At 43.6% G+C, this 14,426-nt stretch overlaps 1 protein-coding gene across 1 annotated transcript; it reads right to left on the bottom strand.

The window, feature by feature from the left end:
• Positions 1–334: 334 nt before the first annotated feature.
• Positions 335–12,593, bottom strand: LOC119326125 (starch synthase 3, chloroplastic/amyloplastic-like). The gene is made up of 16 exons (XM_037599832.1): positions 12,483–12,593; positions 9,721–9,784; positions 6,547–9,249; positions 6,070–6,287; positions 5,439–5,709; positions 4,498–4,673; positions 4,277–4,384; positions 3,918–4,027; positions 2,921–3,023; positions 2,196–2,366; positions 1,942–2,070; positions 1,671–1,853; positions 1,387–1,518; positions 1,176–1,287; positions 965–1,088; positions 335–883 (listed from the first exon to the last, which is right to left on the bottom strand). Exons 1-16 carry the CDS (start codon positions 12,576–12,578, stop codon positions 751–753), a joined length of 4,833 nt encoding a protein of 1,610 aa, XP_037455729.1. The 5' UTR covers positions 12,579–12,593; the 3' UTR covers positions 335–750.
• Between the last annotated feature and the right edge of the window lie 1,833 nt (positions 12,594–14,426).

Raw genomic sequence — 14,426 nt, 5'->3', positions numbered from 1 at the left:
CGCCAAAGCCGCCGCGCGGAGACGAGGAACCCTGCCGCCGCCGGCGACGACCGGGCTTCGCCTGGCCGCGCCCTCGGGCGGCGGCGAGGGAGAGGAGAGTAGAGGGGGGAGGAGACCCGGCGGCGGCGGCTAGGGTTCCCTCTCGGTCGCACGCGGGGCCACATGATAGGGGAAAGAAAAATATTTAGGAACGGAGGGAGTAGAAGTTAGCAATGCTGTTTTCAGAGCTCACAGTCACACCCTAGAGGAGCGTGTCTGTTTCAGAACCAGTGAATCTGCATAATTATGGCCCTGCCATTTCACAAAACAGATAGCAAAAACCAAGTGCAGTAGCTCATCCACAAATGTAAATATCATTGATGTATACCATAAGTAACATATAACAAAGCTTCCACATGATCAGACAGCCTAACATGAACATTAGTTTTCACAAGATGAGAGAATATACAAAGCTACTCACAGAATGTCACTGCGGTTCTTATCTCGGCGATGCGCTTAACCATTTCCAGGTGCAGGGAAGGAAAAGAAAAGGAAATTTTTTTAACAATATACATAAAAGTCTTCCCAATGCACTCATGCATTTCTGCTTTGTTCCCCCTGGTGGAGGCAAGAGGATCCTCAGCTATGTACGACTGTAGTGCGCTTGGAACTAACTGAAGAGGGCACTAACTGAAGCAAGACGATCTGCACAGCCCTGTATGACTGTAGTCGATCCCACAATGCGCTTGTTCTTGTCGGTTCAGTTGGGTGTCAGAATTTTCGAGCGGCATGGTACAATTCAATGTAGTCCAGTGCGGGCCGGTTCCACGACCAGTCTTGCTCCATGACCCTCTTACACAGGGAGTGGAACCAATCACGGGCATCGAACCAAGCGCCGATTGCTCTGAAATGAGGTACGGAACGTGCACGGTAAATAACCTAGCACTACTGCTGAATTCAGGGCTAATTGAGGAAAGGTACTTGCCTGTTGAGGGCATAATCCACGCCGTTGCTGTCGGCTCCGTCGAAACTGAACCCATTTGGTTCAAGACCAAGAGACCGAGCCCGGTCCTTATCATTGTCTACGTCGAAGACTGTGTCGTGAAGTCCTGCGATGCGAAGGATAAATCTCCATTTCATGCCCAGCTCAACATATGCAAAGCAGTGCAGCATAACGGTGAGAAACAGTAACACACCTCCAGTTTTCCGAACTATAGGGATCGATCCATAACGCATGGCAACAAGTTGTGTTAAGCCACAGGGTTCGAAGATTGAAGGAACAATTATGAAGTCCGAGCCAGCGTATATCTGTAGCATGATCGATCATCAACCTAAATTATACAGAAGTAGTCTCCAGCTCCCTTAATGGAGGGCTGGATAGACGGTGTGTAGGATGTTGGAGCTCACCAGGTGAGAAAGAGGCTCATCATAGGTTAGAACAAGCTTCACCCTACCATGGTAAACACCATGAAGAGCATCGGCCAATCTGCAAAAATCGCCTTGTATTCGATGATCTGGAGCTGAACCAAGCAAAACCACCTAAAAAGCAAACACTTCATTTTCAGTCTTTTGTTTTCAAGTAAACAAACAAAAATAATTATACAAGGAAGCAATTTTTTTCTATTTTTACGAAAAAGCAATTATTTTCTAAAGAAACATTAGATGTTTATCGTTCACAAGGGATGATGGACCTGTCCGTTGCTTTCGAGAGTTCGGTGAATTGCGTGCTTGATGAGGTGGATTCCCTTCTGGGCTGTCAGACGGGTGATGATTCCGACAATAGGGACATCAGTTTGCTGTAATCCAAACTTCTGTTGCAAGGCCCTTTTTGCAGCTCTCTTGCCTTCGACAACATTCTCACAAGTATAAGGGACCTGAAGTAGTATGAAACACAGAGTTAAGCATAAAGCTATCTGTGGCCTTGGTATATATCTACTTGCACTCTGGGAAAAAATTTGGTACCGGGATAAAATTGTCAGTGTACGGATCCCAGATATCTGGATCAATTCCATTGAGAATGCCGTAGAATTTCTCACGATGAGGAGCAATGGCACCATGGCCTGCCACGTCCCTTGAATATGTAGGAGAAACCTGAAAAGTTTGGGTGGAAATAGTTGAATACGTACAAAACACAAGAACATGATTCTGTAAAATGTTGAAGATTTTTTGTGCGCCAAACAGAAAGATTAAAAATTACAAGACAGTAAGGCACTCACAGTTGTGGCTTTATCACAGTATGTCATTGCTTTACCAATATAATGTGCTCCAAATTCAAGATTGTGGATGGTAAATACAACCCGAGTGCTTGCCATTCTGGATTGGGAATAGTGTTCCTTATATAGCCAGGCGACCGGAGCACTTGACCAATCATGGCAATGTATTATATGCTGTCACGTGAATACAGATACAAGTTCTTTTAACTGAGAAATGGAAGGGGAGAAACAAGCAACTGTTGCGAATACACAAGTAGCATTCAGATAGTAGAGCAGGAAAGGAAAACACTAATGCAGCAAATAAGCTACTCCCTCCGTTCCTAAATATAAGACCTTTTAGAGATTTCACTATAGACTACATACAGAGCAAATGAGTGAATCTACACTCTAAAGTATGTCTATATACATCCGTATATAGTCCATAGTGGAATCTCTAAAAGGTCTTATATTTAGGAACTGTGCGGGTGTTGTTTTTTCTTTTCCTTTTGGGCTTGTTGAGCTGTGCCCTCAGCAGAACCTATGTACTTTGTCGTGAGACTTGGGTGGGTGTGTGTGGACTTGCTTCGGTTTGTATGCTCTGTGGCGGTTTGCTTTATTTATAAAGCGGGGCGAAAGCCTTTTTCGGTAATACAAGATTTTGAACATGGTGCACTGGAATGGTAAACAAGAAAGTGTAGTGTCACAAAGAAAAAGTCAATATAGCACCTAGTATTCTAAATAATACTTACTGGAGAAAATTCATTCTGGAGGATAAACTCTAGAGCAGAATGACAGAAGAACCCAAATCTGCGGTCATCATTCCTTCCATATACACATCCAACGCCAAACATCCTAGAAAAGGAAATGTCAAAATGAATAATTTGTGAAGAAAAATCCTCAGGAGAGTTCTTGAGATATTGGCATCCACTTACAGGAAGAGAACCAAAAAGAGACAACTAGACAAGTAAATCATTTAATTTTGATAAATGGTGCTGATTGCTTGTGCTTTTTAAGCTCTAACATTCAGGTGACAACATTTCTTTCTTTCATATTTCTCTTAATTGAAATGCAAATCCCATGCCAGATAATGGAAGGTGTACACAGCGCGTGCAAGTGTGTCTGCAATCTAGAGAAACTGAAATTTGACAATCAAACGCATGCTCAAGCATAAATAAGATTGAACATTTTAAAGGGAAAGAAAGGATTGTCTACCTTATCATTGAGTGACAGATGGCAATAGTTTGTTACAGGTTACAAGCGTTTGGTAGCGTCATATGGGCGCAAGAGGTATCAGAATAAAAACTGTAAGGAGCCCGATGGAGTCCTTGACAGCCACTGACCAGGGCCTAGCCTTAATGCACAACCTTTTGTGCCCATGCAGTGATCTTAGCTGTGTTCTTGGTTGTGCAGGCTACATGTCCAAGAGTGATCATGGAATTTAAAATTAGTTGGATTTATTGGCTCATCTAGCAGCAAATTCCTTTAGCTCAAAAGTGGTTATAGAGCCACTAATCTCACATATCATTGTTATAACTAGCTCTCAGCCTGGAACAAGGCCAATGTATTGTGTTACTAATTGGCTTCTATAGTCTACGATAAGTAGTTATATGAATGGGAAAAAGGTACGCATTATTAACCAGTACAAGGCTCTAGCCTAATGATTTTCTGAAAAGGAGTAATATGTTTTATATCACTCAACTATACATTTCCCGCAAAAAAAAACACTATACATTAGCTAATTCATACCCATTTTGAGGTTCCAGGAAGTAAACGGTCAGGTCTTCGACTCGTCCAACCCATACTTTTATTTCTGTACCACCCCAAGAAAAACTTTGATATAAATGTAAATCCTTGACCTGCATTGAAATAGATCTAACTTGATTAATAATGTATAATGGATATAAAACAAAGGAAATTCATTAGTGCCTACTGATCTTGGCATCCCCTTATTGGGGTCATATATTGGTTTATTGGGGATCTGTGCCACCCTACTGCTCTCCATCGCAGCTCAGAATTCTTTAGCTTCAGTTGAAGCTTTGTGGCATTTTGAGTTGAAATTTTAAAGACTAAGTGAATAGATTATGTAGTACATTACTTCAACTTACACTGCTTTGGTTCAAACAGTCGTACTTCGGGAGAATAACCTCGACAGTATGTCCTAGATCTTGAACGGCACGTGAAAGACTTGTAACAACATCCCCAAGACCTCCAACCTATGAGATCATTGATCATGACAGAGCATAGTATTATGGCATAGAAAGAAAAAAGGCAAAAGGTGATGAGATCTTGCCTCGAATCAAAGAAACTAGCCTTAGAATTATATTACCTTTGCAACGGGGGCCATCTCAACAGCAATGTGGATAATACGCATGTAATTCTCTGTTTCAATTGAATCAGAAACAGGAATATGATAGTCCATCCCATTCCTGTTGTCATAGATCCCATCTTCTTCCCACTCGGAGAAAACAAAGTCCATCATATAGGCATCCGGTGGAACATCAACTGGACAAAGGAACACAGATAAACATAAGGAAGTAGGAAGGATACAGCTTTTCGGTGCTCTGTATTGTACTCAGTAATTACAAGGCAAGTAGGATAAGTAACTTGATTATAAAAAATGGAAGCTTTATTACCCCCCGGACTCTGCACCATCGATGCATCTAGTACACAGTAAACCAATTTAACAGGGATTTGGCCAAGTTGCGGAACTAAATTTCTACGTTTTAACAAGGCTTAAGTGACTTCACAATATATATCAAAGTAGGCCTATAAGAAAGACGCTCCCATTCATGCTCCGAAAAAAACAGCTACAAGCTCGACCAGCCGAGAATAGCCCTTGGTGCCATAATTTTTAAGAAGAAAGGTGACCACTCACCCTATGGAGGGGGAGCCTGCAAGCACTTTTTTTTAGAGAAGTGGTGTCTGCAAGCACTTCAGCCCGCTCCAGCTAGCCACCCGAGCAGACACTCGGTCTCAAAACAGCTCCAAGCTTATATAGTACTCCCTCCGGTCCATATTACTTGTCACAGCTTTAGTATAGCTTTGTACTAAAGTTGTACCAAAGTTGCGACAAGTAATATGGATTGGAGGGAGTAGTTGCATATCTGTTATGAGCTTATGGCATTAAACTAGCTAATTATTACCAATAATAGAACAGCAAATATTGGATACTATCTGTGCATCATTAGTTGCACTTGACTGTATTGATTGCATAAAAATGGTTATATGTATAGTTAATAACAGTGATGTAATAACGCAAGCTCAAACCTGTTGCTTTTAAGAGCGGCCCATCCCCTGATTTCACCATCTTCTGGGGTGGCAATGCTCCACTTGGATGCATCCAAAGGTTAAAGGAGCATCTAAACCAAACCTCCGACTTTCCATTTAGCACTGTGTTAGAGGGATTGTATAGCACATCCACTGTGGTTCCGGCACGTATTTCAAGCGGTTCGGTATAAACAATGTGTTTCTGGGAAAGCAGAAACCTTCGCATAGTTTTTGCCTTCATCTCAGCTTTGATATTTGCACTTCTCTCAGCCTGTGTAGGTAAAAAGGAACATGAGTCAAACCCAAATAATCCTGATCATATGTTTTGTTCCAAACATCAGCTATACCCACCATAAAGGAAAGAAAACTCTTTTCTTTGTTAATTGCCAGTTACTCATCAAGCCAACCAGCCTCGAAAGGGAGTTACCTTGCAAATTTTAAGTAGGAATGTTCTTAATGGTAAAGAAAGTTATGTTGTGATTGGTATATTGCCAAGTGATTTTGGATAAGCTTGCGTGGAACCATGCATTTGTAATTTGGAAAATAGACGAAAGGGAATAAATTTGCCATCACTCAGTGGTTAACTGCCAAAATTATAGAGATCTATAAGCAAAGATTTGTTGCAACTGACCTTTCTTTTCATGGTTTCTTCCTTTTCTCTCCTTTCTTGCAGAAGCCTTGTATAGATGTTTTGCTCCTCTTGCGCCCAGAAGCCTTCCTCGGTTACATTGTTGTTCGGAAGAATAGCATGGAAATCTTGTCGAGCATTGTTGTCATAGTTCCTTGCATTCCCAGCTGGCCCATCAGCAAAAACCCAGTCCAACACAAGTGCCTTTTCAGGTGGAATAACTGTACATATACAGAAAAGACAGGTATTACATTACATATATGCTCCACAGAGTACAAATGATCTTTAAGCGTCCGTCTATGGTAAATGTTGAGCTTCCATGGCCTTTGAGTTAATAAAATACTTCTTCATGACATTAATAAAACAAGGAAATTCATGCCATATTTGTAGGAGCACTATGCCAGAATCAAAACAAATGTTGCCTCAACAAAAAATAATCAAAACAATGTTGCCTTATGTACAAAGGTTGAGGTGTCGTACCATCTGCATACCACCAATCGCCGTCTTTGTCATTGCACTTGACAAAGCTTTCAACAATAGAGAGTCCATCTGTCCAATTGTTGTAACCACCATGCATCCAAATCTCAGTACTATGCGCAAGTGGCCTCGAGTTTCTGTTATAATATAACCTGATAGTATCTCCTCTTGTATCTGTGCTAGCCTCTATGTACCACAAATTATCAACACATGTTCTGGCCAAACTCAACATACTTTGCAATTTTTTCTTCTTGATCTCTATCTCGGCCTTCGCTTGTGCCCTGACAGCTTCATCTGCAGCCCTTGCTTCCTTCCTTCGCCGCTGTTCTTCAGTCTGTGTCCTCCTTTCAGCTTCTTCCATGGCAAGTTTCTCAAGCTCCCTTTGCTTTTCTTTAACCAAGAAATCCTCAAACAGATCTTCATTCATAGTGCCTTCTATTCCTATACAGAAATCATTGTTGCCATTGTTCTCATAGACAGTGCGACCGTTGAAGAACACAAAGTCTAATCTGTAGGCCTCCTTGGGTATGTACAGTTTGCAAGACCACCAAACCCCTCCAAGGTCACTCTTGTGCAATCTTTCAGTGAAAAGCCTCCATTTCCATCCATTGAATGCTCCTTTGATGACGACATCGGGTTCATTCGCCAAAGCTGTTAGGTCACGATTTAAATAAAGATCAATAACTGAATCAGCTTTCACTACCTCTGGAAAAACAAACAGCTTGTTCCTCATCGAATAATTTTTCTCAGCAAGTTCTTGCAGCATCACCCGTAGTGCTTGTGGATCCACAACATCCTGTGGTGACCCCTGGATATCTTGTTCAACGTTAATGGACACAGAGGTCTCATCAACTTCATATTGTCGATCATCCACAATTAACTGCACTTCATCTTCAGAGCATGAAAGCTCTTCCTCAGAAAGCACATGCTGAATTTTATCACCTCTCCGCATTCCAATTTCAGTTATAGAAAGCTCATCCTCGTTAACTACCATCTGTCCTTCGGCACCACCTATCTGATGTTCAGTTATGTGAAGATGTTCCTCATCAACTTTCTTCCAAGTTGTCGTTTCCATTGCTTGGGTTCTATTTGCCTGATGCTTCTGCAACACATTGTCAACATTAAAATTTACATGAAGCGCATCCTCATCGGTTTTCTCGGATGTGTGATCTCCCTCCTTAGCTTCCAGTCCATTCACATACAATGCATCCTGCCTATCAACAACAGGAACATGCTTTGTTTGACCCTCTCTCGACGTACCAACAATTGGTACGTTTTGTTTAGGGAGACTAACAGTCGAAAGATCCTGACTACGGAATCCAACTATGGACTGCTTTTGCTTAGGGACACCAACAATTGACTGGTTTTGTTTGGGGAAAGCAACAATAGATCGGTGTTGTTTACTAGAACCAAAAATTGATTGGGTCGGTTCCGCAACATCAGCAACTGATTTATCTTGTTTATAGGAACCAATGATCGATTGGTTTTGGCCTGGTAAATCATCAATTGACAGGTCTTTTTTATCACTAAAATTTACTTTGTCTTGTTCTTGAACCCTGACAAGTCGCATCTCAGGATTCAAACTTACACCTGTTTTAGCAATAGCCTTGTCCCACATAGAGAATGGAGACAGTACTGGATATTGCTGTTGGTAAATCTCTTCTTCATCGGTAGCTTCACCCACATAATCCACTGCCATATGTTTCTCATGGCCTGAATCACTTGCAAGCAAATCCATTGCAAATGTTTCCTCTTCTGATCTAGTTTCATCCACCACATCATCCACTTCTCTGTATGTTGCGCAGCTTGAAGCATTTCCCGACAAATCCGCCTCAAATGTTTCTTGATCAGCCACGGTTTCATCAATTGCATCCCACATCGTCGCACTTGTTGAAACATTTCCTGACGAATCCGTCTCAAACCTGTCTTTTATAGACCCAGCTTCATCCACTGCACCCACTTCCACTGTTGTAATGCTTGAAAAAACATTTCCTGACAAATCTGCTCTAAATATGTCTTGATCATTCCCAGCTTCATCAATTGCATCCACTTCCCGTACCGTTGTACTGTTTGAAACATTTCCTGATGAGGTCGCCTCAAATGTGTCTTGAACAGGCCCGACTTCGTCAACCGCATCTAGTTCCACGGTCGTCGCACTGCTTGAAATATTTCCTGACAAATCCAGCTCAAATACGTCTTCTTCAACTCTAGCTTTGTCCGCCGCATCATCCATCACATCTACTATCACACTTCTCAATGTCTCTTGTACAGTCCCATCATGATCCATCACATCCACTATCACACTTCTCAATGTAGTTGCTGGCAAATCCAGCTCAAATACGTCTTCTTTAACTCTAGCTTTGTCCGCTGCATCCACTTCCGTCTTCATTACACTGCTCAATGAATTCACTGTCAGATCAGCCGCAAGTATATCTTCATCCGCCACATCCACTTCCCCAATTATAGAACTGCTTAAAGCATTTTGCGACGAGTCCGCTTTAGCAGTCTCGGCTTCTCTATTATCTGTCCATTCTGCTGTCTCGGTACTTAATAGCGCATTGTATGTATCAAGAGTTTCTTCATCCCGATTATTGTGTTCTGTATTCTCGTTGCTTGGTTCAACAATGAGTCTTGTCGTATATCCTCTAGAAGAAATGACTTTAACCTGAGGTGGTACCATCCTTCTTGATTTCCTATTAGGAGGATCTGAATGATGCAATTTGGAAAGACATGAAGTTAACAGAACATTTAGGCTGTGTTTGTTTGCAAAGTATTCTCAAAGTATTTCAAGAATACTACAGTTTTTTTTTAAACTATGGTTTTAAATACTTTGAAGTGTTTGGCTGTAATTAAAATTGTAGTATTATAAACTACAGTATCCATAAAACTGTAGTATTTTTGCAGTATTAAAAAAAGTGGTTGGGACCTCTTTTTAAAAAACTGAGAAACGCAACAAAGGCCTTGTCTACTGGTGGCCTATTGCAACGCTGTATACTTTTGATTGCCAAACATACCACTGTTTCCGCAATACTTAGAAAGACTGTTGGTTTCATAAACTACAGTATTCATTGTCATTGCTATAGAAAACCGTAGTATCAAAATACTGAGGTTTGAATAAGACATTGCTTCCAAACAGAAAGAATGATAGGAAACCATTTGACAGATTATTCCTCAAACCTGAACTTGCTACCATGCATCGAAGGGTCCTGCTTCGAGTAAATCTGCCATTCATCAAAAAAGGCTGGAAAACACAAAAAGGAAAATAAGTTGTGCAGCTCAACATGTTTGAGCATAAAAAGGAAATCTTCCTATAGATAATGCTTGAGAAAATCAGAAGGTATTTGCGAACAATCGGAACAGAATTATCAAGGTCATTTAATCCTACCAAATTATTTATGCCTCTCATATAAATTCTACTGAAATCGCCTTCTGACCTCACTTCTTTTTTTTAGCATAATACAGTAGGGAAGGCCCCCACTGTGTCTCATTTTCTGACCTCACTTCTAAGCAAGGATAAATTTCTCTGTTCAACAGAAAGGATGTAATCCAATTTCTATCGTCTTCATAGTTTCGCTTGGACAAAAAACATTAGCGCAATTCGAACTATTGATACGCTCGCTATCTGGCAGACAAAGACCAGCTTATAGAAAGATGGCAATGCTCGCATTACATACAGAAGTAACTTTATCGCAAAAAATATATGGAAATAACTTCATCACAAACATAGAAGGTATTTGCTCAAAGGGTCCTGCTTCGAGTAAATCTGCCATTCATCAAAAAAGGTGGAAAACACAAAAGGGGGAATAAGTTGTGCAGCTCAACATGTTTGAGCATAAAAAGGAAATCTTCTTATAGATAATGGTTGAGAAAATCAGAAGGTATTTGCGAACAATCGGAACAGAATTATCAAGGTCATTTGGTCGTACCAAATTATTTATGCCTCTCATATAAATTCTACTGAAATCGCCTTCTGACCTCACTTTTTTTAGCATAATGCAGTAGGGAAGGCCCCCACTGTGCCTCATTTTCTGACCTCACTTCTAAGCAAGGATAAATTTCTCTGTTCAACAGAAAGGATGTAATCCAATTTCTATCGTCTTCATAGTTTTGTTTCGACAAAAAACATTAGCGCAATTCGAACTACTGATACACTCACTATCTGGCAGACAAAGATCAGCTTATAGAAAGATGGCAATGCTCGCATTACATACGGAAATAACTTTATCGCAAAAAATATATTGAAATGACTTCATCAGAAACATAGAAGGTGCAGACAATGTAAATACTCCCCGAATTCACTCCACCGTTTTTTTGCAATAGATTTCTTTTTCTTGTTACCGAAAAAGGGTTCCCCCCCCCCCCTTTGTATTCCAAAGCAAACCACCATTGTACACATCGCAATGCTGGGGCGAGCAGCACATCAAGCCCAAAGAAAAAGAAGAAGAAATAAATACCAACAGCGACAGCTTGACAAAGCGCTGAAGACCCGCGACCACGGCGCCCTCCGGAAACAAATCACCACAGCCCGAGGCTTCGATCTACCGCGAACTAAGCAGCATCTCCAAGAAGGGATGCGACGCCGACGAAGCTGCTGCCCAGACAAGTCCTAGGGTTTCCCCAGTACGCGGAGGGAGGTGGATAATAGCTACTACCGACACCCTCCAAGAAGGGATAGTTGCACCCACCGGTGTCACCGCATCGGAGCCGGACGAACCGGCAAGGATTTCTCCCGCACGCCAAACCCCACCGGCCAACCGGAGCCGACCAGCCAAACCACCGCCCAGCACCATGCGCCATCATGGTTGCGCCGCCACCAACGCCGTTTCGCTGCGAGCAGCACCACGAGGCCAAGAAGACTGGAGAGAAGATCCAAGTGACGGGAGCAGCAGCACCAAGGCCGAGCGGGAGGGAACCACCTCCACCGCCGTCGTGCGGGAGGCCCGCGCCTCCGGCACCGTCGCGGTAGCCGTCCGGACACGGCAGCGGGGCATACCAGGCCACCCCTGGCCCGGCCAGGCCCGAAACGGGCCCGCTAAGCCCCGCCAGCCACGTTGCAGCAGGCTGGCGTCGGCGCCGCTAGCACCCCGCCGTTCATCGCCGCTCCCCCGCCTCCCGGGAGTCACGCCACAGACTCGTCCCGCCGGCGGCCCGCCCAGGCCCAGATGGGGCCTGAAGGGCCCAGATCTGGGCCGAGCGCCGCCGCCAGGCCGCGCCACTGCGCCACCCCGCCGCCAACGACGGCGCCGCCGTCCAGCCGCCCGCCCACGCCGAGACGAGGAGCCCCGCCGCCAGCCAGATCGCCGCCGCCTTGGAGCACCCCCTGGTGCAGCTCCGTCCCGCGCCGGAGAGCCACCAGGAGGGGAAAGACAGGGGGCCGCCGCCACCAGCGTCCCCGGGGCCAGGCCGGCCGCAGGCGCTAGCGACGGCGGCGGGGAGGAGGGGGAGAGGGGGGGCTGGAGGAAAAGAAGGGCGCTGTGCGGCCGGTCGGGAGAGGAGGGGGAGGATGTTCTCCCCTTTTCCTTGTTTGGAACTGGAAGTTTTCACTCCAAATTAACCAGCATTAACATTAACATTTCCATGATCATGCAGACTGAAACACTAGAACAGGGGATTTTTCTTTTAACAAATATAACAGAATTCATGTTCTTTGCCTCTTCCAGCAATTAAAATCACGTCGTTTTAAGACAGTATGAATTCCAGCTCACCACATTAATAAATAACCAATATGTTCCACATGCAAATCAAGACCAATGCCCTTTGACTCCCAGATATAAAAATGTTCCCGAGATGAAAGAAATCAAAATCACAAGAAACCTGACCGGGGACAGAATTAACCAGGATGATCAACATACGAGTGAAATAACCAAGCACACCACTTAATTCCCAAATCAAACAACATTCCGTGAGCCGACCGAATCAAGAACCTTAATCATCCGTACCTGCGTGAGGCCGCCGCGGCCGGCCGGCCGGACGACGACGAGCGGCTGCCTGCTCCGAGGGCACAGGGGGCTCCGTGGCCAGAGAGACATCTCCATTTCCCGGAACCTACTAAACCCCGCCCGCAAAACCCACCACCCACCACACCAGTCAGTCCACCACGCAGCGGCGACTGCCCTATCCCCCTCCCCGCCTAGCCTCCCCTCCTCACGGGGAAAGAACTAAAATTGGAATACAGCGCTCTGGCGTGGAGATCTGCGCACCAAAAAGGCTCCTTCGTCCTTCAACCATTTTGTCTGAGAGCAGCTTCGATCCTTTATTTTCGTTTGGCTTTTTTGTTCGAGGTGCTTCTCCGTGTGCGCACACATGGAAATGCAGGTGGACCAGTAACGGACGGTGGTGGGTGGCTGATGTTTTTTGTACTTCCTTTCTTTTTCCAGCAAGTATATTGTTTTCTTTTGAAAAAACTTCAACGTGAATGTTCGTGCAGAGGACAAAATAAGAGAGAAGCGGATGACAGAGCAGAGGGTAGGAGGAAGAAGAGTGAGGGGCTGAGGGCCACTTCTTTAGGCCCATGATTCTCCGGGTTCTGAATTCTGATTATGGGAAACTGCACACAAAATCAGCTACTAAACCGTCCAGTTTTTTCTAAGATTGTTGTACGAGTTTTTTTTAAATAACCATACATATATTGAAAAATAAACCAGAGCTCCTGGATGCTCCACCCCTATACGAATATTAATAATTTCAAAAAATACTAGGAAAATTCGAAAAAACTTGGAATATGGGGATATCAAACTTGGGTACCCAAATCTACTTCCGTGTGAAGTTTTGTGAAAAAATACAAGGACATGTATTCATGGCGAAGAAAATACAGTCTGACCTATGATCCACCCAAACAGTTTTTTCTGTGCATAAGAATTTTGTGTCTGTTTTTAGTTTTTACTGAGAATTCGTTTCCTGGTATTTTTTTCATGAAAATTCACGTGGGAGTAGATTGAGCACCCAGGTTTAATATCCCAAAATTGTAGATTTTTTGAATATCCTTAGTTTGTTTTTTGAATTTAATACTCATATTGAGGGGTGGAGCACCCTAGTGCTCCAAATCCTCTCCCATCACATATATTTCATTAGACAAATGGATTACAATGGGTACACATGTTGTCACCACAACACACATATATAGATGCCTTGCAATATCCATCAAAGACTCTGCAAGAAGTAAAACTAGAATTTCACACTTGCGGTCTCTTTGTGCCACACTGAAACATCGTCCTCCTTCGTCGCTGATGCAACACTGAAGCAAGAGGGGAACCACCGTCATATCTAGATCTGGAGGAGCATCGTCTCGTACAAGGATGCTTTTTGAGCCGATGAACTAGACCTCATAAGCGACGAGATCGAGACTTGTGGCACGTCAGCTGGGGGGGTGTTCCCCATGTCCGCTAAATCCCGACGCCATCCAGGAGAGTGTTGTGTGCCAACAATCAAACACAAGTCTCACCGGATCTGAAAAACAGTAGGAAGACCGAGCCACCTGCTCCCCAATGTCGCCCACTAAAGCACCACCACTGAGATGAGGGAGGAGTAGAAGCAAATTATTTTGATGTGATGTTATCCCCGTCATTGATGCAACACCTCTTAAAGCAAACTATGCCGACTCTATCTCACTACCGAAGAGAAATTGTCGGGGTCCCCGCACACTCCCGCCATTGAAGCGGCAAACGGAGAGGACAAGGACCCAGAAGATGACACCGATGTTGAGATTAGGAAAGGATGTCGCCTCTCGATCGTTTTTCTAAAGCGGTTCCATGAGAGAATGATACGTCCATTTTGCATCATGTTTTTTATGTTGATATTTATTGCATTATGGACTGTTATTTCACTTTATGATACAATTCTTATGTCTTTTCTCTCTTATTTTGCAAGTTTCACATAAAGAGGGA

This window comes from Triticum dicoccoides, chromosome 1B (genome assembly GCF_002162155.2).
Source record: "Triticum dicoccoides isolate Atlit2015 ecotype Zavitan chromosome 1B, WEW_v2.0, whole genome shotgun sequence".
Lineage (NCBI taxonomy): Eukaryota > Viridiplantae > Streptophyta > Magnoliopsida > Poales > Poaceae > Triticum > Triticum dicoccoides.
The sequence above is the reverse complement of the archived record's forward strand: the minus strand, read 5'-3'. Positions and strand labels throughout refer to the sequence as shown.